The sequence below is a fragment of the Hyperolius riggenbachi genome, chromosome 12 (genome assembly GCF_040937935.1).
Source record: "Hyperolius riggenbachi isolate aHypRig1 chromosome 12, aHypRig1.pri, whole genome shotgun sequence".
Lineage (NCBI taxonomy): Eukaryota > Metazoa > Chordata > Amphibia > Anura > Hyperoliidae > Hyperolius > Hyperolius riggenbachi.
In genome coordinates, this window is record NC_090657.1 from 76582173 (window position 1) to 76608706 (window position 26534).

Consider the following 26534-nt stretch of genomic DNA (forward strand, 5'->3'; position numbering starts at 1 on the left):
TAGCTTCCCTTACCTATACTTCATACTTCCTATGCCTAAAGGACAACTGAAGTGAGAAGAATATGGAGGCTGCCATTTTTATTTCCTTTTGAACAATACCAGTTGCCTGGCCGCCCTGCTGATCAAATTTGGCTAGTAGTAGTGTGAGAATAACACCAGAAACAAGCATGCAGCGAATCTTGTTAGCTCTGACAATAAATGTCAGAAACACCTGATCTGCTGCATGCTTGTTCAGGGTCTATAGTTAAAAGTAAAGTATTGGAGGCAGAGGAACAGCAGCATAGCCAGACAGCTGGTATTGTTTAAAGGAAATAAATATGTCAGCCTGCATGTCCCTCTCACTTCAGTTGTTCTTAAACACTTACCTGCCTCAACCTACAACTAACACTATTCCCCCCTTTCCTATGCCTAACACTAACCTCCCTCTACTAGTACCTAACACGAATCCCCCTCTTTCCTACACCTAAGCCGATCCAAGGTTTGGCTTTATAACAGCCGATCCCTGAGTGTCCGATTACTTACTCCGGCTGCTAGCTTTACCACCAGCTGGAGTTCATCTGAATAATAGCGGAAATCTGAGCGCCATTTAGCCGGCAGCCGGAGTTCATCTGAATAATAGCAGAAATCTGAGCGCCATTTAGCCGGTAGCCGGAGTTTGGCTATATGCTTGCCAAACTGTTTGCTGCTTACTAACCCCTGCTGCCCAGATCTGGATTCCGGTGCTGCTTCCACTGGCAGACAAGAGTTCAGCTTTATAATAGCTCAGCTGGCACTACCATAGCCATAAATTACATTGTGGTCTTTGGTGGCACATAATTTACCACTCAGGCTTTGTGACCAAATTGCGTGCTTCAAAAACGGGAACTAGTTATGCTACAAGAAAGGCTTTTGGTGATATGATTTTTAGCAGAATATTCCTATTGTCTAAAGCAGGTGTCAGTGGTTGTGCAACTAGGTCACAACCCACGTCCAGGGCTCAGCTGCACCTCTGAACCAAGTTACTAGAAGGAATAATACAACTCTGACCTTGATGAGGATTTTTCGCTTCAGCTGGTTGGGGGAAGGTAAACCATCAGCACCGACATCGATGGGTTTTGTCAGCAGCATGTCGCCAAACACTTTCTTGAACAGCTGGGCCATGTTCCTTTGTTGGGCAATACTACAATGGTCCTCAATGGACAAAATAACTGGGTAACTAATAAGTGAGAGAAAGAAAAATGCAATCAATGGACAAAAACAAAAAAGTGGAAAATTATAAAGGAAAGAAAGCAATAAAATTTCACAGAGACAGTCAGGGATGTAAAGCCAGAAGGTTCTAGAATACATATAAAAATTAAATTTTAACCACTTGAGGACCGCAGTGTTACCCCCTAAAGACCAGGCAATTTTTCAGGAAATAGGCCACTGCAGATTTAAGGCCTCGCTGCAGGGCCGCGCAACGCAATTGATTCTTCCCCCCACCAACTGAGCTTTCAGTTGGTGGGGTTTGATCCCTGCCAGAATGTTTTTTTGTTTTTTTTTTATATATATATAAATATTTTTTGTATTTTACAAATATATTCCCTTATTTAATTTTTTTTTTTCCCCAAACACCCTCCCCCAGCCAGCCAATAGTGGCGATCGGCTGTCATAGGCTCCAGCCTATGAGAGCCGATCGCTCTTCTGTGTCCCAGGGGGACAGCCGTGACACCCGGCTGTCCCCAGTACAGCGCTGCTGCAGATTGCAGCACTGTACCTAGTAAATAGACAGCAGTTTCGCCATCTAACAGTCTCCTAGTGGCGATCGCCTCTGGGAGACTGATGGCGGAGCGGAGCTCCGGCATTCAAGTTGGGATGCGCACATCTGCTTGCGCTATCCCCTGCATGCTCCGCCCCAATGACTGCACGATTGGACTGCACGACTGGCGTAAGGCGATCCTGGGGCTGCCGCCACGTCCAACCCAATTGGCGTGGAGCGGCTGTATAGTGGTTAAAGTACATTTGTCACTTTGCAAAAACCACTTTACTAAACAGAGATTATAAAAAAAAGGGTCTTCTATTTAGCTGGGATGGAAACACAATGAGCGGTTATCCAAATGAAGGCAACTTAAAGGGGGATGTAACATTCTAAAATACAAAAATGCCTTAAAATATTAGTGCTCCAATATACCGTATACGTAGACCACTTTCCTCTAAAATAGGTCCAGATAGGTCCCCTCTTTTTTTTTTGTATCTGGTCTGTGTGCCTATGCTGCACTGTGAAGTGCTAAAAGAATTGTGGGAAGTATTTTTCTAGCTACAGTAACAAACGTTTCTTAAACTGCAAATAAAAGAAACTTCCCATTTCAGAAAAGATACAGACACTATGACCAGAAGGTAATTGCTGCAATTTGCATAGCAGGAAGACTTGTCTGCACTGAACTTTACTGTCATAGCTGCAAATTGCAGCTCTGTGGAAGGATGGAGTAGGGTTAGGCACTAGCAGGTTAAGGGTTAGGAGACACCAGCGGGAGGGCTGGGGTTTAAGGGTTAGGCAATGGTAGAGGGATGGTTCTGTGTGAGAGTAGATTTAGTCATAGTGAAATATCTGCAATTTGCATAGCAGTAAGAATTGTCTGCTCCTAACTTTAATATCATAGCCACAATTCACAGCTCTGTGGCTGGAGGGTGTAGGGTTAGGCGCCACCAGGGGGAGGGTTAGGCATAGGTAAAAGGGATGGTTCTGTGTGAGAGTAGGTTTAGTCATAGTGAAATATCGGTAATAATTACCGATATTTTACTACCGGAATTCAGTAGTAGGATATCGCCAATTTTAACAATATTCTTACATGTGCCCTTTTTTCATGTATGCGCAGGTTGCTCTTCTGTATCTGCAGATGGCAAAATCACTTATACAATATATTTACATTACAGATCAAATGTGATTTGGAGGTTCACTACCCATATTTGCTTACTTACCCTTTATATGCATTCCTGACACACGGCATGCAAATTGCGGTGCATTATATCGCGGGCGTTTGCACACACAGCACCATAGAGCAAGACGGGAAAACGCATGCATTGTCCAATGAAATATTCCTGGTTGCTTTACATTGCAACATGCAGGAACGCACAGCTTTAGTGTGGACAGCCAGAGCAAACACGTGCTGCGTTGTCTGTTCTGACAGACTCCATAATGCAAAAGGGCTCTGAAGGTTTCAAATTATCCATATTCCATTGGCACACACTATACATCAAGGAGCTTATAAACAAGAAGCTGAGTCAACATTTAAGCTATACCTGTATTGTAAGATTCATGCCACAGTTTCATCATAACCCCATACTTACTCAGATGTGACAAAGGCGTGGTCTTTGATGGTGAAGAGAACCTCATTAAATTTTATCTTGGTGGTCAGCGTATGCCCATGATAGATGACTGGCATCCCATCCGGACCGTCCCAGCAATCCACTGCAGCAAAACAAACCCTGAGTTATCAAGCTTGTAACAACAAACCAGGAAAACATACAAATGTGAAATACACTTATCAGATAATTGCTTCAATTCACTAAGTTTATCTCCTGTCTTTAATAACATTTCTAGAGTGATCACCATGGTGATAAGGCATGTAGTATTCAGGAAACATTTTACCTCAGGCAAACCTAAAGTTAACTCTTCTGTCTTTAAGTTAAGGTGAGATCTCTAAAGTTAACTCTTCAATCATTAAAATAACTCCAGAATTCTGAAAATAACTACAAAAGGTGGTAACTTAACTACACAGGAGGTAACTTAAGGAATGAAGAGATAAAATAACTCTCTCACTGTGTGGTGGTAAGTTTTCTCTTGCCTTATCTCCAGCATGATCTTAGTGAATTGAGGCCATAGGCCTGGAGCCCACTAGAGACCCCAAACCACACTCAAACACTTTAGCTCTGATATTTAAAAATGCTTCAACTTGTTGAACAGTTACATTCATGTAATTTATGTTTACCTTGAAATAAGAATGTGTTATTGTATGCATTAGGCTTCCTAATAGAGGCGAGACCCGTTTTAGAACCTTACACATTCCAGGCCTCAAAATAAAGTAAACCTGAGATGAATGGGAGAAAATAATTTTTATCTGGAGTTCATCAGCTCCATCAACATCCTTTCAGTCCAATCCACTGTGCCACTATAAAGCCTGCTATCCAGTTTCGTTGTGGTCCACTGCGCATGCACTGTTCTGGGCCGTGTGCTTCCTCAATCTTGCTCCAGTGGCCGGGAGTGCTCTGCGCAAACGCAGTTATAATCTTAAGGTAGCCACTGATGGTCCAACTTCTAGCGAAAAATCGTTTGAGCGATCAGAAATTCTGATTGGATTGGTTGTAAATCTCCGTTGATGGACACAATTGATTACGAACGATTTTCAAAACAGTCGTCCGATTGAATTTGTGTCGAACCAAAATCTGGATTTTTTTGTCAGTTGTGATAGATAGGAAGCAAAGATTGGTTCATTGATGGTATAGTGAACGATTTCACTTCCGATCAGAATTATCTGATCGCTCAAATGATTTTACGCTAGAAAATGGATCGTTCTTGGCCACCTTTAAAGATCTGTGCATGCACAGGGCGCTCCTGGCCATGGGAGTATGGGCCCTTTTCCACTAGCAATCGCAATCACAAACGCCAGCGATTGCAATTTTTTATTTGCATTATTACTCTAAAAATCACTCCAGACAGAAAGCGGTTGCGATTTCCAAATCAAATCACTATAGTGGAAAATACTTCTCATGATTTCTATGATAAAGTCACAACCCTAGCGATTTAAAAATCCCATTTGCGATTCAGATGTGTAGTGGAAAAGGGCCCTAAAGCTGATTTGCAGACTTTAAATGGGGTGACGGGCACAGCCAAGAGGACCGGGGGGGGGGGGATATCTTTGTTGTCATGGGAGTGGACAGACTAACTGAAACCAAGTTTCCCCGATACCCCAAAACCCTCCATTACCCACTATTCCACGCCCCTTAATCTACCACTAAAAACTTTCTGATGAAAGTACAGCTGTGAGAAGCTAAAGTGTACTTTTGTAACACTTCCATCTTTCTAACATAGAAAAATAGGCTTTTATATGTTTATATTTGTGTTGCCCTTTAACATTTACAAAAAGTAATGTAAAATATATAAAACATCCACAAGATGGCGCTCTAAACTTACACTCTATACAGCGACATCCCATCCGCAAGCAGCGGGCGTAAGCTTCAAGAGAGGACTCACTGGAAAACTGGTCTCCTGTCAGGTACCTGGGGACAGATGAGCAGCAATATATATGTGAGGATGAATGGGAATCATGGGGTAGAAGCCGAGATGGGAGACACATACAGAGAAACAGAGTGATTCACATACTCAATAAGGTAAGAGCTGATGATATGCAGGTGATCTTACGTGTTATGGGATGAGGAGATCCAGTAATGGGACAGGGGGTTATCCATATTCAGGGGACACACAGTGTCCAGCGATGAATCCCACACAGTGTTCTCCTTGGAGAACAGAAATGTAACAAACTGTAGAGACACAAAAGTAGACAGGCCAAGAACATCAGTATACACAGCAATGCACAGATCTAATGATACCATCTCATGGCTTAGCAGTCAGCATGAACATTTTCCTGTTCAAATTGGAAGGGGAAGGGAACAGACCAAATGGCTGAGAAAACTGTCTGATGCCGGAAATACACCATACGTTTTTACCCCCGATAGATGGGTTCGATAGATAATTTCCGACATGTCCGATATTCCTTCCGATCGTTTTTTGGCTCGATTTAGAAGTGAATGGAAAAAGATAAGAAAAAGGAGCGGAAAATAATATAATAGAGCACAGAATCAAGCAAAAAAATAAAATAAAAAATCGGGTGTACCCAGCATAACAGTCTGTGGAGTAGGAAGTTGGAATTTATTTGCTGTCCTTATCAACAAAGACTTTCTACCACATCTATTAAGCCCTTGTAATAGGTGTTCGCATCTGCAAATACAGCAGTCCCCTGTATCAGGAACAGGCTTGGATTGCCTGATGCCGGATACGCATGTCTGCTGGTTGCTTGAGCAACCGGACAAAACGGCACAACTTCCCCCTGTGCAGCAGAAACTACTTCCCCAGCCTCCAGGCACCATCTTCTACCCCTCCTGTTGCTGCTAGTGGCTGTCTGGCATCCTCTGTGTACAGCTCCCAGCGCGACTCTGATAAGGGGAAACGCCAGGAGCAGCTCCCTTCAGCTTTCTGGCATCCTTGCATGGGCAAGGACGCCAGAAAGCTGAATGGCGCTGCAGGATCTGTAGAAGATGGCCCCCGGAGGCTTGGTAAGCGTTTTCTACCCCACAATGCTCTGCCCTGCAAAGAGGATTGTGCTGTATATACCTTTAACAAAAGCGCCCATGCATATCTTAAAGAGGCACTGTAATGATATATAGTACAATGCAGTCAATCATTCAGGATACACACTTTTACGTTAATTTTCCTGGTTATATATTACTGTATATTGCTATGCAACCCACCCTCCCAGTGATGTTTAGCCTAGGCTGTTTATTATGTGGCATTCACAAGACAGAGCATTCAGGAAGACTAGGTAAGTTTTCTGCTGGCTTTAGAACTCTCAGATGAACATTCCGCAAGGATCACCAGACAGGACTAGAGAGGTCACCAACTGTGATAAATTTCAGAAAGTAAATCAGAGAGAAGAAAAGGAGGTATGGGAATTCTGCATAGCTAAAAAGCATAGGCTAAACATCACTGGGACAGCACATAACACTATACAAATATAGGATAGGAATAGGAAGTGTTCCTGATGCTGAAACCAAGAAAAATACTGTAAGAGTGAGTATCCTGAATAATCTACTGCATTTTACTCCATGTCACGACAGTGCCTCTATAAATATAAGCTCACCAATACAACCACATAAACATGACATATCTCAGCTCACACAGTTATTTGGGGTCTGGTTTACCACTTACCTCCTCCAGGGTGAAGTATGGCTCGTCTATCTCCCTCAGAGGGTCCCGCAGGAAGTGGAACATGAACTCTTGTACTTGCAGCAGGTCAGTAGCCCACATCTCCTGCAATAGATGGCGAACAGGGTGAGGAGAGGCACCAGATATGGGAAGGGGGGGGGGAAATAAACCAAATACAGGGAGGGAGATAAACAGACACAGGCAGCAGCAGAAACATCTACACCAGCAAGAGCGAGAGCAACAGAGGCTGACATGTGTATTACCTTTTAAAAATGCCAGTTGCCTGGCTGTCCTGCTTCTGTTTGGGCTTCGGTAGAGACTGAGCCATCCATGTTGAACAAGCATGCAGTGAGAGGAATCAGATCACTGGTGGTAAGCCGGACTGAGCAAGGACCTCTTCTATTTGTGTTATGCTTTGTAGAGGGTATGTACGCAGGTTTGGCATTTGCCTCATCACTGAATACATTGCTGCCTTATTAGTAAACAACAAGAAAAGCTTATAGCCAGTGGACTGCCATGACAACCAGGAAATTAGCATCACTGCCACCCTGCACAGAAATGCTTAACTTCAAATTTCTTGTATGACAGGTTAAAGGGAACATCAAGTGAGAGGAATATGGAGGCTGCCATATTTATTTCCTTTTGAACAATACCAACCAAATACCAGCACTGCTGACCTATTTGGCTGCAGTAGCATCTGAATCACACACCCAAAACAGGCATGCAGCTAATCTTGTCAGAAACATCTGATCTGCATGCTTGTTCAGGGTCTATGGTTAAAAGTATTAGAAAGAGGATCAACAGGAGAACCAGGCAACTGGTACTTTGTGAAAGGAAATAAATATGGCAGCCTTCATATCCAACTCACTTTAGGTTCCCTTTTAAGGGGATCCGAGGTGAACTTTTACTCATTGCATAATTGTGTTCCTTTCCTATTGTTTATAGGGCATTCCTCAAGCCAAATACTTTTTTGTTTTTGTTTTAATACTCTAATTCCCTATAAACTAAACAAGCCACGCCCACAGGTTTTCAGAGAGCCAAGGCACTTTCAGACAGTAGCAAGGGCTCATGGGAGCTCAGTCTGGACAGGAGGAGGGGGAGGTATTACTAGCCAGAGATTTCAGAGGCAGAGAGGAGGAGGGGGGATTAGGGTTTTTTTGCCCAAGATGCAGATAAGCCTGCCTCGGTGTGTACAGGGAGTGCAGAATTATTAGGCAAATGAGTATTTTGACCACATCATCCTCTTTATGCATGTTGTCTTACTCCAAGCTGTAAAGGCTCGAAAGCCTACTACCAATTAAGCATATTAGGTGATGTGCATCTCTGTAATGAGAAGGGGTGTGGTCTAATGACATCACCACCCTATATCAGGTGTGCATAATTATTAGGCAACTTCCTTTCCTTTGGCAAAATGGGTCAAAAGAAGGACTTGACAGGCTCAGAAAAGTCAAAAATAGAGAGATATCTTGCAAAGGGATGCAGCACTCTTAAAATTGCAAAGCTTCTGAAGCGTGATCATCGAACAATCAAGCGTTTCATTCAAAATAGTCAACAGGGTCGCAAGAAGCGTGTGGAAAAGCCAAGGCGCAAAATAACTGCCCATGAACTGAGAAAAGTCAGGCGTGCAGCTGCCAAGATGCCACTTGCCACCAGTTTGGCCATATTTCAGAGCTGCAACATCACTGGAGTGCCCAAAAGCACAAGGTGTGCAATACTCAAAGACATGGCCAAGGTAAGAAAGGCTGAAAGACGACCACCACTGAACAAGACACACAAGCTGAAACGTCAAGACTGGGCCAAGAAATATCTGAAGACTGATTTTTCTAAGGTTTTATGGACTGATGAAATGAGAGTGAGTATTGATGGGCCAGATGGATGGGTCCATGGCTGGATTGGTAAATGGCAGAGAGCTTCAGTCCGTCTCAGACGCCAGCAAGGTGGAGGTGGAGTACTGGTTTGGGCTGGTATCAAAGATGAGCTTGTGGGGCCTTTTCGGGTTGAGGATGGAGTCAAGCTCAACTCCCAGTCCTACTGCCAGTTTCTGGAAGACACCTTCTTCAAGCAGTGGTACAGGAAGAACTCTGCATCCTTCAAGAAAAACATGATTTTCATGCAGGACAATGCTCCATCACACGCGTCCAAGTACTCCACAGCAAGGCTGGCAAGATAGGGTATAAAAGAAGAAAAACTAATGACATGGCCTCCTTGTTCACCTGATCTGAACCCCATTGAGAACCTGTGGTCCATCATAAAATGTGAGATTTACAAGGAGGGAAAACAGTACACCTCTCTGAACAGTGTCTGAGAGGCTGTGGTTGCTGCTGCACGCAATGTTGATGGTGAACAGATCAAAACACTGACAGAATCCATGGATGGCAGGCTTTTGAGTGTCCTTGCCAAGAAAGGTGGCTATATTGGTCACTGATTTGTTTTTGTTTTTGAATGTCAGAAATGTAAATTTGTGAATGTTGAGATGTTATATTGGTTTCACTGGTAAAAATAAATAATTGAAATGGGTATAGATTTGTTTTTTGTTAAGTTGCCTATTAATTATGCACAGTAATAGTCACCTGCACACACAGATATCCCCCTAAAATAGCTAAAACTAAAAACAAACTAAAAACTACTTTCAAAAATATTCAGCTTTGATATTAATGAGTTTTTTGGGTTCATTGAGAACATGGTTGTTGTTCAATAATAAAATTATTCCTCAAAAATACAACTTGCCTAATAATTCTGCACTCCCTGTAATGTTACAAACAACATGGCTGCTGTCACTGTATCACAGGAAGAAAGAATCATATTCTATTAAAGCTGTTTGCAGCTAGATTTGCTGTGTAAACTATCTTTTACTATTTTAAAGGACTGCTGAGGCAAATAAAAAAAAAACCTATTCTTTACTTACCTGGGGCTTCTTCCAGCCCCTCTAAGTCACGTGTGTCCCTCGCCCCAGCTCCGGTCTACTCCTGTCTCCCGCTGGCAGCCTCTGAATATCACCATCCCCGGATGGGTTGGCATCTTCTGCACACGTATGTGCCCACGTCACTGGGAGCGTACCACACCTGTGAAGTACACTCCTGGTGACGTGGACACTGACCAGGTACTGTGCACTGCAAGGTATGCACAGCCAACAGTTTACAATCTCGGTCAGCACAATTATAAAAAACCATACCAGTATTTACCTTCTGATACTCCAACAGAAAGCTCTGAAAATCCAGCAATGATACTCTGTACAGCTCCGGACGCTCACCACCTCTGAAAGAGAAAAAGAAAATCAGCATAAGATTTCAGCCATCTAAAAATGCTTTTACAACAAGCTTCTAATACAAACACTGTATGCAGCTCAGAAGCAAGTCAATCAAAATGCGCAAAAAGTGTATTTGACTGCCCCTATTCCAAGCTAGGAGCACAAGTACCAATACCACAATACCATCTATAAGGTGCTCAAGACAAGGCAAAATAAAATATTTTACTAACGCGGATGTCATGGATTAAAGTAAGCAGAGAAAAGAGGTATCACGGTGACAAGGTAATGAGGTGCAACCCTTTCTCACTTCAAGTGAATCGCAGTCTCACCTGCTTCATCAGAGGCTCCTTAGTGGACCTGAACTCTTGCAAAGGACGGAAGAAAAAAAGAAAAGTGCACCCTGTATGTATTTAGAGAGTTTAGCCTGTCTAATTCCCCCTCATGCGTGACTAATCACAGTGTAATTTGATCTCTCAGCTGTGTCAGCTGACTGCCTAGGCAGAGCAGCTAACTTGTAAGCACAGGATGTTAACTCTGTCTGCTTCCATGAAAGCAGAAAATAGACACACTGCAGATTTATAGCAGGATTTGTATCAGTTGTAACAAAAGAAATGTTTTTCTGTAAAGGCCATTATGCTCTATATGTTAGAGCAGAGAGGATGTTCCGAGTTCAGGTTTGCTTTAATTCAAGAGACACCAGGATAAGCAATAAATAATACATTTTGCCTTGTTTCAGGTTCTTTAATAATGATATTGGTCCTTATCTACCCTAAGACCGCCTCACGCCAATGGGCGTGACCACAGCGCAGCCTCAGGACCCCCTAACGCCAATTGGGGTCAGGCCTGTGCAGGAGATCCTGTGCAGGCATCTCCAGCTCGGAAGGCGGAGCTCCGCTCTGTGGTCCTGAAGTGGTTAAGCACGTAAAAAGGTATATAATAGAGTCCACTTTGGTTCCATAATAGCTACTGTCATTGTGATACCTGCTGATTTAAAGAATACCCGAAGTGACATGTGACATGATGAGATAGACATGTGTATGTTCAGTGCCTAGCACACAAATAACTATGCTGTGCTCCTTTTTTTTTTCTTTCTCTGCCTGAAAGAGGTAAATATCAGGTATGTAAGTGGCTGACTCAGTCCTGACTCAGACAGGAAGTGACTACAGTGTGACCCTCACTGATAAGAAATTCCAACTATAAAAACACTTTCTTGTTCTCAGAAGCCATTTTCTGTTAGGAAAGTGTTTTTATAGTTGGAATTTCTTATCAGTGAGGGTCACACTGTAGTCACTTCCTGTCTGAGTCAGGACTGAGTCAGCCACTTACATACCTGATATTTAACTCTTTCAGGCAGAGAAAGAAAAAAAAAGGAACACAGCATAGTTATTTGTGTGCTAGGCACTATACATACACATGTCTATCATCATGTCACATGTCACTTCGGGTATCCTTTAAAGGGACCATAATCTGTTCAAGTATTCATTAACATTCTGGTGTTATAGGCCAGGAGTTATTTTCAGCATACATGAATCTAGTATTCTGGTGTTTGCGATCTTTTCTAACCTAGTCTACCCCAAGCATTGCAGTATTTTATGTTCGGTTATTTATATGTACTACTTGTTAGCATTTATTATTATTAGAGCAATATGCCACTTGGGTGTCGCTGTAATATTGGCAGATAAAACAATTCTATAGGCACTTGCTGCATACCTTGGAATATGTTTGATACTTATTACTTCACATGCGATGTGGAGAAGCCGTGGTCAGATGAGGACTTAGCTGCTCTCCAGGATCTGATGGACTTGCAAGGTCCATTGACCCAGGATGCGGTGACAGATCGGATGGGATGGTATGCATCCTACCATGTCCCGCACCTGGACCAGGTTGGTCTCAGGAATAAATCTAAGAAATTTCCACCCTTTACTCTATGTCCAAATCTGAAGACCTTCATTGAAGTAGTAGAGAGGGAGATTTCGAGACTAGGGGGGCATAAGTCGGATGTTGACAACCTAAGTGTTATTGAACGGGACACACTTTCTAAACTAACCATGAATAAAGAATGGGTGATCAAACCATCTGATAAGGGGGGTAACGTGGTGCTGATGAAGGCGGGATCCTATAGGGATATGTGTCTACAGATTTTGAACAAACGGGAATGTTATTTGAGGGTCTCCCCGTCCAGGGCCACGAAGTGTCAGAGGGCATTGTTTGACATCATTGAGGATGCCCTGACTCGGACAGTTATTGATCATGAAACGGCCATTTTTCTGAAGGTTTTGGATCCTATTTTGCCAACTTTTTACGCATTACCAAAAGTTCACAAGAACTTGAGCAAACCCCCAGGCCGACCGATAGTGTCGGGCAGGGGCTCCCTGACGGAACGTGCCAGCATGTACGTTGACAGACATCTTCAGTCACACGTACAATCTTTACCATCTTATGTACGCGATTCATCGTTTTTATTGTGGGCCCTTGAGGGCCTGCAGCTGCCCCCTGGCACTTTATTGGTGGCTCTGGATGTGGAGGCCCTTTATTCCAGCATCCCCCATCAATTAGGGGTAGATGCAGTGAGTATGTTTCTGGGAGAGCTGGGTATTCAACACACAGCTCACAACATGTTTTTGTTGACTTTACTCGAGTTCATCTTAACGAACAACTTTTTTCTTTTTGAGGGATCCCACTACCTCCAGGTGCAGGGGGCAGCGATGGGCACGACATGTGCTCCGTCGTATGCTAACCTGTACCTGGGGGCGTGGGAAAGGGAGCTGTTCGCGGATGAGGGTCTCTCGATGTACCTGTGCCACATTGTGGCGTGGCACAGGTACATTGACGACATCCTCGTCTTCTGGACAGGGGACCCCGGTCTCCTCACTCGATTTGTTAACATTATTAACAACAATACTCGGAATCTTAAATTCACCATGCAGATGAGCCCAACACATGTCCCTTTCCTAGATCTCTTGATCTCGATCTCTGGCGATGGCCATATCTCAACATGTCTATACAGAAAAGAGACAGCGACAAATTCTTTGTTAAGGGCTGAAAGTTTTCACCCTATACATACCATTAAGGGTATTCCCACTGGCCAATACTTACGTATTCGCCGGAACTGTTCCGATGAGGAAACTTTTCATGAGGAGGCATCTCGCCTGAGGTCGAGATTTCGAGAAAGGGGGTACAGTGATAAAAATCTGATTAAAGCATACAAACGGGCAGATGCTAGTTCGAGGTCATCGCTCCTGGCTGGGAAACAGCGCCCCGCCGGGAGCGAGAAACAGAGACCGAGATTCTGTACTAAATTTTCAGCCCAACATAGAGAGATTTCCCACATTCTGAAGAAACATTGGCATATCCTGACGAACGATGCCAAATTGAGCACCATTGTATCGGATACTCCCCTTCTGTCCTTCCGTAGAGCACCCTCTCTTCGTGATCTAGTGGTGAAGAGCCACTTTGTGGATCCTCAATCCAGCACCAAGCATTGTAAACTTACAGGCACGTACACTTGTGGTGGTTGCACCATGTGCCGTTTTATTCAGGTTGGAAGGAGTGTGTTGCTACCGGATGGTAGGGATTGGTCGCTCTCACACTATGTCAATTGTGGCACTGTTCTTGTTGTTTATCTACTGATCTGCCCCTGTGGGGCATTTTATGTGGGAAAAACTAGGAACGAATTTCGCTCTAGGATGTCGCAGCACATTACTAGTATTAAGAGTTCGGGAGCGGCCGGTCTCACCCCGGTGGCAAGGCACTTCAAAGAAACCCACAACGGCAGATATTCATCTCTGCGGTTTATTGGACTGGATAGGATCCACGGTTCACTTAGAGGAGGGAATATGGACCGTCTCTTGTTACAAAAAGAAGCCAGATGGATATTTGAGTTAGATGCAACCAGGTATCCCGGCCTAAATGAGAACATCAGTTATGCCCCATTTTTGCCCATCTAGTCTCGTCTGCTTGTGGGTCTCGGGGGTGCTGCTGTTGCATTCCTGCTCTGCTGTCTGCTGCTTTTAGGGGGGGACCATCTGTCCCATCGGGGTACTCTCGTGGCCTTTTCAATTAGTTTTCAATTAGTCTCTATGTTTGGTAACTTCACCCATTTGGTGATATACTTGTCCCATATGATTGGCACCACATGGATATTCTCTAGGGTGCCTATTTCATCCATGGGACACATTATCTTATGTCATGATATTGTACTGGCTGCTGCCCTATATGAATATGAATCTGTTTTAGATAAAAGGCTAGTTATAATGCAATGATAGAATATTTGAATTTTGAAATCATTTGATCTATTGACGTTCTGTGCGCGCTTCCTGTGCGTCCCCGCCGCCCGGTCCGGCTTCCTGGTCTCCCTCGCCCCTGTCCCCGGGCCTGCGTGCGTGCGGGGCTTGGCGGACGCGCCGGGCGCACCATTGGTTGGCTCGCCCGTCGCGTCTGCCCGCCCCGCCCCCCTGCTCGCATTGGCCGGGGGGCGGGGGCGCGGGTGGCAGTGTGGTATGGCCGGATTGGGCGGCGGCGACTACATAGGAAGCGTGTCACGGCTTTTCGGACACGCCTCCTGAAGAAGCCGGTAGTAGCCGGCGAAATCGATCGAGGACGCCGTCCTCTATGGCGGTGGATCCCCCTGGCACCTGAGTCCCCATGCTCCTCTAGGACATCACCTCCTCTCAGCCTACACCGCTGCTAGTTGCCGAAACCTGCCCGGATGAGTAAGAGCCCACTGGGCAATCACACACCATTTATATTTATATGCTCGGCTGACATACAGTGCTATTATGCTTCATGGCCATTGCTGCTGCTGATTTTTCATCTGCTGGCTGTTTGACCTGCTTTCAGCAATGATGTGCTTTCTTGCAAGGATCTGCTAACATCAATACTGCTTACATCTGTTATACCTGCTTGTGGCCATCAAGCCCCTGCTGCATGGACTTTTGTTTCCATTTATGCTGCTACATATTAGCCCTAGTGCTTCTGCAGATTTGCAAGGAACTGCTGGCAATAACGCTGTTTTCATTTATCTGCTTTCTGCTAATGAGCCATTGCTACATGGACTTTTGCTTTCAACTAATACTGCAACATATTTGCTCTTGGTGTGTGTGCAACAACTAACAAGCTGTCAGAATTGACTTGTCGGCATGGTGTGCTGGGAGTTGAGGATACCTGCTCCTTGCTTTGACCTCTCTCTACACCGGAATGTTTATATCCATTAGGTGACCAGTCTGAACTCCTTTATTGCATCCTAATTTTTGATTCTTGATTTTCGAGTTTTCTGCTTATGCTCTGGAGATTTTTTGATTTTTTGTCATTAAGCTGCGCAGCTTTGAATCATTATATATGTGCACTAAGTCCACTGGCTGGATTTCATCAGAGTAGAGGGCTCTGGGTATAGCGGGTTTTGGGGTGTGGGTGTTTTGGGAGCTGGGGGTTTCCTTCTGCCATACATGGTTTTATGTTATTTCTGTATAGTGTTTTTTGTAAATGAATAATAAAGTTTTGTATTTTTACAAATATCTAAGGTGTTTGTATTCAATCAGGCCATACCCCTTCCGCATTATATCTCACAAGTATGTTTCCTACTTATTACTTCATTACTGCAAATCACAGCACCTTACTATTTTATATTGTTGAGCACTGGATTAGTGTGTGTAATGCATTAAAATTGTCTTATTCTTTGACTCAATATTTTTTGTGCAATTTCAGATGCAGTTAACGTAATTTATCATTGTTTTTAAAGAATGGATTGGGTGATACTCCAAATCATAAAAACAGTTAAAATTTAAGTGGTGCCCACTCCATAATAAAATACAGCTAGAATCCACTCTATAACAAAATACAACTGATCTACCAATACCCAGTGCAGTGCTAAGGACAAAGCACTGTCTATCCTATTCATGAGAGCTTTTGTCTGTCTTATCAAATTCAACCAGGAACTAATAAAATTAATAAAAATTGGTACATCGCTGTACTGAACCCACATATTGCAAATGATCCAGAGATAGGCTAAGGACCCTTACAAGGCTTTGGTCAACTAGCCCTCAGTGTTAATAGAAAAAATAGTTATCACATTACAGCGGGTTTGCAACACTTATCTTCATTTTCAGTGGAAGAGGCCATTTATCTTGAGATTTAATTGTATCCCTGCTGAGATGCAGCAATGCAGGCCAAAAACAGAACTTATGCTGGGAATACACCATAAGTTTTTCCAGCAGCTTTAAAATGTAATTCCGTGAGAGCCGTACAATGTTTCAAACTGGGGCAGTAGGGCTCACGTCCCTGTTGCCATGGTGATGTGTTTACTGTTGATCCGCCGGGCAGTGGAAGTGTCAGACACGTCTTCAGCTTCTCTTGGGCTTCAGCAACATCAGCAATTTCCCCCGAGAGCCAGAGAGGAGAAATACTGACTAAAAGCTTGTACAATTAGCTAGCTGACTTGGTGGTTGATTCACTTTGTAGGATGAGATCCCCGCATTTTGACCCAATAGGCTGCCTGTCAAGTGACAGGCAGCATATTGGGCTAATCAATGTGCGGGGATCTCAGGGCATTACTTTGAAAATCAGTTTTCTTTCAGCTTTAACTGAGAGCGACTGATTAAGTGGAAAAGGGGCCTAAGCTGCACTTTTTGAGCATTGTAGCTTAGTGAATCAACTCCTACTGATTTTTATGTGAGCCAGATGTAGCCATCAAAAGAGCCACATCTGGCTCCCGAGCCAGAGGTTCCCTACCCCTGAGATAGATGGGTCGATAGATAATTACTGACGTCCGATCTTGTTTTCGATCGTTTTTCTGATTGATTTCTCTTAGAAGTGAATGGAAATTAATAAGATAAATAAAATCAATTGGAAAATCTATTGAAAATAATACCGGACAGTAAGTAGACTGAAAAATCTCATTGTGTATTCCCAGCATAAGCCTCCGCCATGGTTCACAGTATTTATGGTGCTCTTTTCTATGGAAGCTTAATTTTTCTTCATCTGAGGACATAGAGCTGAGGTGATCTGCCAAAATATTCTACATTTCTTTAACCACTTGCCGACCGCGCACTCATAACGCGCGTCGGCAAAGTGGTAGCTGCAGGACCAGCGACGCACATCTGCGTCGCCGGCTGCAGGCTAACTAATCAGGAAACAGCCGCTCGCGCGAGCGGCTGCTTCCTGTCAATTCACGGCGGGGGGCTCTGTGAATAGCCTGCGCGCTGCCGATCGCGGCTCGCAGGTTAAATGTAAACACAAGCGGAAATAATCAGCTTTGTTTACATTTTTACAACGCTACTAACAGTAGCAGCGTTGTATTAGATCAGCGATCCCCGGCCAATCAGCGGCCGGGGATCGCTGTCACATGACAGGCAGGAGCCTGTTAGAGGCTGCACAGGACAGATCCGTTCCTGTGCAGCCTCCGATCTCCGGGGCAGGGAGGGAGGAGAGGGAGAGGGGAATCCTGTGGTGGAGGGGGCTTTGAGGTGCCCCCCCCCCGCCACCCACACGCAGGCAGGAGAGATCGGACCCCCCCCCAGCACATCATCCCCCTAGTGGGGAAAAAAGGGGGGCGATCTGGTCGCTCGGCCTGTTATTTGATCTGTGCTGGGGGCTGTAGAGCCCACCCAGCACAGATCTTCGAAATCAGCGCTGGTCCTTAAGGTGGGTAAAGGCTGAGTCCTGAAGTGGTTAAAGAGGAAATGTCGCGAAAATCTTAAAATTTAAAACACATACAAATAAAAAGTACATTTCTTCCAGAGTAAAATGAGCCATACATTACTTTTTTCCTATGTAGCTGTCACTTACAGTAGGTAGTAGAAATCTAACATTACAGACAGGTTTTGGGTTAGTCCATCTCTTCATGGGCGATTCTCAGCATGGCCTTTATTCTTTATAAAAACATTCCCTGAAAAGGATTTATAAAAAGATGCTGGCCAGCCTCCCTGCACATTTTTTTGGGGCAGTTGGACAGAGCAACTGCCATTCACTACGTGCTTTTAAAAATAAAGAAAGCCCTGAGAACCCCCCATGAGAAGATGGGCTAGTCCAAAATCTGTCGGTAATGTCAGATTTCTACTACTTACTGTAAGTGACAGCACCATAGGAGAAAAGTAATTTATGACTCATTTTACTCTGGAAGAAACGTACTTCCTATTTGTATATGTTTATATGTATTTTAAATTTTAAGATTTTCGCAACAGAAGTCCTTTAAAGGGTACCTGTACTGGAGTAAAATTATTTAAAATAAACACATGACGTAGCTGCAAATGAATATTACATACTAACCTCACCGTCAGTTCCTCTCAGAAGCTCACCATTTTCTTCTCACAGTGATCCCTTCCAGTTCTGACAATATTTAGTCGGAACTGACATATACCAGTTGCTGTCAGTTATATATCAGCTGCTGTCAGTTGCAACTGAATGTGCAAGGTAATGTCCATGTTTCCCAATGGCTCAAGTGGGCGATATTACAGTTTAACAGTGTGCTGACCAGGAAGCGGTTATGGGGCAATGGCCATTTTCAAAATGGAGGACAGAGAATTCCATTGATCACAGCAGACAAACGGGACGCAGGAGAGGAGAAAGAGATTGATGAACAGACTACATGGGAGGCAAGTATGACGCGTTTATGTTTATTTTGACTTTTAACTGAATTGCATGGCTGCAATGATCCTCTATTTCATATGGCTGTCGCCAGTTTTTTTCAAGAATAAACATAACACAGCCTGCTCACCTTTCCAAGAAGGGGATCGGAATCTGAAAGAAAAAGAAAAAAAAAAAAAGTCATTGAGAGTTTGTGAATGCAAGAAAGACTGCATTTTACAAATCACAAAATGACACCTACTACCTTACAATATACATAAATCATGCAAATACATTTTTAAGTGTTGGTATTGATACTTTAAGTGTGGCTAAAATGTTAAGCCAAATGGTTAAGAGGAAAATGGTCGTCTCATTCATCTTTCTTCTCGCTCTGCCTATGCTGCTCCTCTCTGTTAGTGGATCCGAGATAAACTTTTCATACATGCATAATTGTGTTCTTTCCATTTAGTTTATAGGGCATTCCTGAAGCCAAATTTTTTTTTATTTTTTTTTTTGTACTCCAATTCCCTATAAACTAAAAAAGCCTTGCCCACAGCTTCTCCGGAGTGTCTTGGCACTCTGAGCCTTAGTAGCAAGGGCTTATGGGAGCTCAGTCTGGGCAGGAGGAGATTACTAGCTAGATATTTCAGAGGCAGAGGGGAGGAGGGAGGAGGAGAAGGGAGTGAAGTTTTCACAGGCTGAGGGCTGGAGATACAGATCAGCTTGCCTGTGTGTAACGTGACCAACAGAACATGGCCGCTCTCATTGTATCCCAGGAATAAATAATCATAAACTGTTGAAGCTGTTTGCAGCTAGACTTGCTTTGTAAACTATCTAAACTTTAGATAAGATATAGAGACAAGTTACTTGTTTTAGTTAGTTTTTTATCTCAGATCCACTCGGACAAAATATTGTCAGAACTGGAAGGGATTACTGTAAGAAGAAAATAGTGAGCTTCTGAGAGGAACTGACAGTGAGGTTAGTATTGAATATTCATTTGCAGCTACATCATGTGTTTATTTTAAATAATTTTACTCGCTTCAGGTTCCCTTTAAGCTCTTCATTGGCAGGAAATTGACGACTGGATCCATTTTAAACTTTTAATCCTAACCTACAAGCTCTCCACAATCTCTCTCCCGTGTACATCTCCTCACTTGTTTCCAGTTACCAACCCAACCACAATCTCAGATCTTATGCAGGAGAACAGTGGCGCCAAAAGGATAAAAATGAAGCTAAATGAGCTTAAAAACCAAATTCTTGGTAAATAGAGAAGGTAGTGGTGGACTTACCTCCTCCAAGTAGACACACAACGACTGTAGTAAAGACAGTCAATATATTTATGAACTCCAAATATGCAACGTGTTTCGCAGGTTTGATCCTGCTTCATCAGGCAATAACAACGGAGCAATAGTCCGTTGTTATTGCCTGATGAAGCGGGATTAAACCTGCGAAACGCGTTGCATATTTGGAGTTCACAAATAAAATATATTGACTGCATATGTTTTTAAGCTCATTTAGCTTCATTTTTATCCTCTTGGCGCCTCTGTTCTCCTGCATAATATTGAGTCCACCCTGGGTGGAGGGTTGAACCCCCTTTTTCTCATCTACAGAGAGCGACTTCTTATTCCTGAGCGGGGTCAGGAAAATCTCCCCACCTGCTTTTACAGTGGTTGCCTAATGGTAACCCTGGTTTGTGAGTATTAATATTTACTCTATCTAGTAACCATTTACCAGTACATATTACACTGTTGGGGCTCTTGGTGTTCCTTGTTTTTACAATCTCAGATCTGCACATGGCCTACTTTTGTTCCTTCTCTAGAATCACCTCCTCGCATTCACCTATACAAGATTTTGCACATGCTTCACCCCTCCTCTGGAACGCCTTCCCACAACACATCCGTCACTCTCCAACCTTTGATATCTTTAAACGCGCCCTCAAAGGTCACTTTTTTTTTTACAAGCATATGCTGTACCCTTAGGCCATTCCCCCTTTGACCTCTGGCCAAACCTAAAAACACTGCCCCTATGTATGAATATACTACCCCACCTCTTGTTGCTTGCAGCTGCTTTTTTGGTGTGCGTCGGTGGTGGGTTCACACATGGCCAGACTGTATTAGTGGCAGACACTAATTGCATAGGCTGATGCTGGGCGATTGTGTAGTGCAACAACCTAATGGTGGCTAGTGGAGTATTGTGAGAAGGAGGGCTCCCTCCTGTTTCTTGTGGTTTTAAATATTTTAATAGGGTTTACCAAGCTGCTGTCCCACCTCCTATTTTGTACCAATAAAGTTTTTTCAAGATGCACATGTAGGGCCACTCGGCTTTATTTCTTGATTGCCATTGTTTTTTCCAGGTAGGCCCTCCTCTGAGTTGTGCCAAATTATTGGTGAGATCTGCTCGCATCTAATATACCATGTGCCGAATTTATCTATTTTGCTGTACATTTCATTCATTATGTTACTCTTGACACTGTAATGACTGATTCTGTATTTTGAACAAATTCTGTATTTTGCATACTAGTGTATACTATTGTATTATAAATGAATTAGAAGAATAATAATAATAAAGCTAGAACAGTGGTGTCATAGTTATTTGAAAGAAGGGGTTTTGAATGTGTAAATCGACCACTAAACTTGACGTTAATGGCCAACCTGCATAGATCGAAATAGGTAAAATGGACACCGGAGCCCGACGCACCCGCTACTTGTAGCTGCAGTTCTCATAGCCTTTACTAATCGCAGCTATTTAACTGAGGCAACTATGGCGCCGCCCAAAATATTGGCGGATAGGGTCAGGCATTGCCAGGGGGCGGCCTTAGGGTTAGGCATTGACAGGGGGCTGCCTTAGGGTTAGGCATTGCTGGGGGGGGGGGGTGCTCGTGAATCAGATAGGGTTAGACACCAAGAGAGAGGCCCGTGTCAGGTTAAGGTTAGGTCATAGTAAAATATCTGTATATCGTATACTTATAAAATCCCTGTGTCGCTGCGTCTGTCCGTCCGTCAGTGCTTTTTAGCACTGCGCATGTGCAGGGACAAGACGCAGAGACACCGCCAAGAGCCGGACGAGGCCAGGAGGGGCGGGCATGTGGGTGCGCGCGCGGATTAGGAACGGAACTAGCCAGTTTTTAAACGGGCTTAGGCCACTAGTTATCAATATTTTACTATTGGAATTGACTAGTACAATATGAGTAAAGCTCAGTTGTACAGGCTATTATTAATGTACAGTTAAATTTTAGGCTGAAATGGAGCAGATCTGAAGTGAACATAAAACTGATGAGATAAGCAATTGTACAGTATCTAGAGTCAGAAATAAGAATAGGACTTTCCTGCAATCCCACTGTCTTATTTTAGTTTGACAAATTAGAAATCCCAATTTAGAGTTACCTCAGGTGAATGACAATGTTTATTAAGCAACTGTGTAGACAACTCTTAAACGAAAACATTTTATCTGTATGTACTCAATAGGCCTCTTGCACACTACATGCCATTCCGATTTTTATATGATCTGATTTTTGATTAAAAAAGGTTGCAGCATGCAGTACTCAAAGTCAAGAGAAAAGTATCTATATCTCTAAAAGGCATGAATTTATGATATGCATAACGTGGACGCAGTGTTGCAGCACTAGAGGGCACGGGTGCGCACGGTGGGCGCAGATTCCTAAAAGAATAGGGTGTTACTGGTCAATCAGATTTAACCCTTAGTTTGGTAGTCACTGCAGAGTATGGCATGCGACCGCTCTCTGGCGGGAAGAAATGAAATATACTTTAAGGCCTGGGTGCAATTTTGTAGCGCTTGCCTTTTACTGACGATATGCAAAGCATTGTACCAGTGGATCCCTAGGAGTTTGGTCGCACTCACAGAAATCGTAGCTTGCGGCATTTGGGGAGTGAGCACATCAGTAATCGCAATCTCTCCTGAAAATCATGGTCGATTTGTGATCTGACACAAAGCGCCGCCAGTGGGTCCCAGACCTAAGTGCTCTGTGTGAAGTGCTATAATAAAAACAAAGACAACCCCCCCCCCTCCCCCCGGAGATTTGGGTTCAGCCAGCGCTGCCACAGGCTATAATAGGAATTACGGCTATAGCGGTGCTCAGTGAGTAATAAAAGATGGTGCACACATTGCTATAAAACTGTGTAATTCGGCCGCCAGCAATAGCTGGAAGCCGAGTTCCATCCCACCATCCATGGCGGCCTGAAGGGGGGAATAGTAATTAGCACCTCTGGGACTTTAGCAGGAGTGGGGAGAGACTTTTTTGCCTTTACCCTGTGCCCAAATTTCCGGGCGGCTTAATTATGCCTCTGGTCCTGAAACAATAGGTGGACTTGCAAAAGCAAGTTCACTTACCTTTCAAACAGCCAGAGTTCCTCTTTAAATGATATCCTGGCAATGACCAATCACAATAGTGGAATGCCAGAGAATATCATTCTGCTAGTGCCAGTTTTCCTCCTTTGTACAGGTTGATTATTTTATTGTTTAATGCAGTCAATAAAATGCTCATTAGTAACTTACAAAAATAAATCCCAGAGCAAACATTAACCAGGGTCAGCCATAAGGCAGATCAGTTACAGCTACTGTCTCCAGTAATATCACAGCCGGTCACCTCAAGTCCTGCACAGGCTGCAGACAGCCTGGCTCGTGTCTCACAATTGTCACTAATGGCTTACAATAAAATGGGAGACTGGTCAGCATGGCTGAATCCGATTGGCTCACACATACCGTCTTCTGTGCGTTGTACATGAGGGAACGGTACAGCTGGGCAAACTGTGCATAGTTGATGTCTTGGTTTCTTTGTTCCACTTCCTGGTGGACAAATAAAAAGGAGAGAAGATATTAGAGGCTGGCAGGATGGCAACAGAACGGATCTAACTCACCAGGTGGCGGCTGCAAAATATCCCAGATTAATTTTTTAGTCCCTTCCTTAAAAAGGTATTTTTGAATCAAAGCACAGCCCTAGTCTGACAAGCCCTGGCTGCAATGATGTCCCTCAGCGGCAGATTAAAGGGTCCTTAATATTTACAGAGTACTGTGGTATAGACTTTGGGGGTACTGGCCAAGTGCCAATGGCTCCTAGAACTACGCTATTCAGCTTTACGGTAAGACTGGCAGTTTGTTTTTATTGCCTGTTCTTTCTGGCATATAAATACAGACAGCAACTATAGCCTTGCCCCTGCCCACCTACCTAGCCATACACCAGTTACTACATAACTGCAGAAGTGCCCGTGTATGATTGGCTGTAAGGATGGGCTGTGGCTTTGTGAGCTCGCTATGTCCCTGAAGACTCTCCCTACTAAAAGCCAGGTTTTAGTAGGAAGAGTCTTCAGGGGCATAGCAAACTCAAAGCCACACCTCCATTCATCCAGCCAATCATACACTAGCACTAAAGTGTATGGCTTTCTTTAGCCAAGCACCCTGCTCACTCACCCGAGTATAAAGCTCTATACACATGATAAATGAAACTTGGCTGGTGTGGCCAGTAACGACCGCATCTGCCAAGAATCCAGCGTGTGTATGGCAGGCACTAACTCTTCTCGACTGCTCGGTCAGCAATCCACCCTGGCGGATAACTTCAGACGAGCAAAGGCCAAGAGCATTGCTTTGCCTTACTGACCGCGCGACCTCATTCCCGAACCGCTCTCCTCTCCCCCTAATATACATTCCTGACCCTCCTCTGATGAGGTTTTCTGTAAAAAAATAAAAAAAGTTACCTTAAAGCAGTATCGTGACCATAAAAGCAACTGGTCTGAGTGTAGTGATAAAGATGCTAATCCTGCATTCAAAACTTGCAAAACTTTTTCTGCTGTTATGGTTTAGAGTTATAACATACTTTAGGAGCACTGGCCCTTTAGTAGTCAGTGCCAAACAGTTGAATGCTGGGAGTTCTTTTTATCTATAATATATTCCTCCTCTTAATTATTTCCCTGCCTAGCTGCTTATCAGAAACACCCTCTGATAACTTGTGTTTACAAGCAAGGCTGAGGTGACTCAGCGATTGAAAGAGTAAATACATAAAAAAAAAAAAAAAAAAAAAAAAAAAGAGATAGTGCAGTATACACCTCAGTGGGAGTGTCTGAACACTCTGGGAGGAAGGCAGCTAATGAATACACAAAGAGCAAGAGAAGGGAGGGAGGGAATAATGTCAGCATTAGCTTGGCAAAATGGCCACTGCCTAGAATAGGATTTTCTGCTTTTCCTTTATAAAATTCAAGAGTAGAAACTCCGGCCACCAGTTGCTTTGCAAGTCACCCATTTATTTGCACCCCAACACCTTTAAAACATACAAGCAATAAATCCTGGCCTTACAGCCGTTTTGCAGAGAACCTGCTTCTTCAGAGGCAGCGGATTACATAAAAATTGTGGCATAACATAAAAAACTTTATGCCACAATTTTTATGTACCGTATTTTTCGGAATATAAGACGCACTTTTTCTTCCCCAAAAGTGGGAGTGAAAACTCAGTGCGTCTTATATGCCAAATGTGCACCAAGTGTGTATGTCCCTGCGGCAAGTGCAGTGATGCAGAGTACAGCGGATGCTCTTAGGAGAAGGGGATTAATGAATAAAGTGAAGCAGCGCTAATTCACCTTATTCTGCCTCCACTTTCTTTCCCTCTCTGCCCCTCAGCACGGACCGGGGACGAGGTTGTCCTGCACGCTGCCCAGTTCTTGCAGGTGGCTCGTTCTGAGTGGCACATCCGGCAAACAGTCACCTTCCTTCCTGCCTAGAGATGCTTTTCCTGAAGTAAGGACAGAGCAGGTAACAAGAGCGGGTGGTTGAAGGAGTTGCGGGAAAGTTTGTTATGCTGTGACGGCATTGGTGAGTCGCGCTGCTCTGACTGTAATCTTCACGCTCCATCTGACTGGCCCAGCTCAGCTGTGTTGTGGGAGGTGAGGGCATCGGTAGTGAGCCGCACTGCTCTGGCCGTTAATCATGTGTTCCATCTGTCTGGCCGGGCTCAGCAGTGTTGTGAGAGGGCGATAGTATTGTGATCTATGCTGCTCTTTTAACTGTCTGGGCTTGGAGAGGAGAGCTGCTCTAGAAGCCTGTGTGAACTGAAGAGGTCTGTAAGCCATGTGCTTTCTTGACCACACGTGATGTTTTGAGCCGTCGGGCTGTGAGACGAGCAGGACAGTGAAGAGGAAACCTTGAGAGCCCGGGAGCTGGGGAGTTCGTATCTGTTTGCCTTCTTCTATGTGTCAGCTTCTGTGAGTTATCTGATCTGTAGTTGGCCACTCTATATCAGAACTGCGTTGTCCCTGCAATTGCTCTACCTTAACCTCTGCATTAACCTCTGCTCTGACCTCTCCATTAAGCCTCCTGCACTGCGTGTGTATTCTGTGCACTCTTATCTCCATGATTTACACAGCTCACAGTCACACAACTTGTCAGCAACTTCTCAGAGCTGATTCCTATTGACCCTTCTCTTTCATGTTAAGCTTGTGGTAACTTTTTCTTATGGTTTATATTTAATGTGTATTGTGTGCTGGGACCATCTTGACCATTTTGATCTGCTGATGCATTTATGGGGGCTTTTGAACTCTTGGTGAATTGGAAGATTGCATAGTCCAGGAATCTGATATTTTTTGTGATTTCTCTTTGAGGCAATTGATTCAGTGTATTAGGCACACAGACACCATATGCAGCATGATTTTATCCTCTATTGTATTGTTGATCATTCCCGGGGACAACGATGAAGGACACAGGGGGACAAATGAGCACACAGGGTTACAGAGGACATAGGGGGACACTGAGGGACAAACAAGGACAGAGGCGGACACAAGATGCACAAGGG

General features: G+C 43.9%; 1 protein-coding gene across 2 annotated transcripts in view; it reads right to left on the bottom strand.

Annotated features, from left to right (window-relative positions):
- PLCG1 (phospholipase C gamma 1) overlaps positions 1–26534 on the bottom strand; it is a 158121-nt gene that overhangs the window by 49838 nt on the left and 81749 nt on the right. For both annotated transcript variants that reach the window (XM_068263881.1, XM_068263882.1), the window contains exons 6-13: positions 23463–23546; positions 18895–18917; positions 10120–10192; positions 6941–7042; positions 5378–5496; positions 5150–5235; positions 3307–3427; positions 1027–1195 (exon numbers count right to left, since the gene is read on the bottom strand). In XM_068263881.1, the coding sequence (XP_068119982.1) occupies positions 1027–1195; positions 3307–3427; positions 5150–5235; positions 5378–5496; positions 6941–7042; positions 10120–10192; positions 18895–18917; positions 23463–23546 (777 nt within the window). The remainder of the gene's footprint in view (positions 1–1026; positions 1196–3306; positions 3428–5149; positions 5236–5377; positions 5497–6940; positions 7043–10119; positions 10193–18894; positions 18918–23462; positions 23547–26534) is intronic.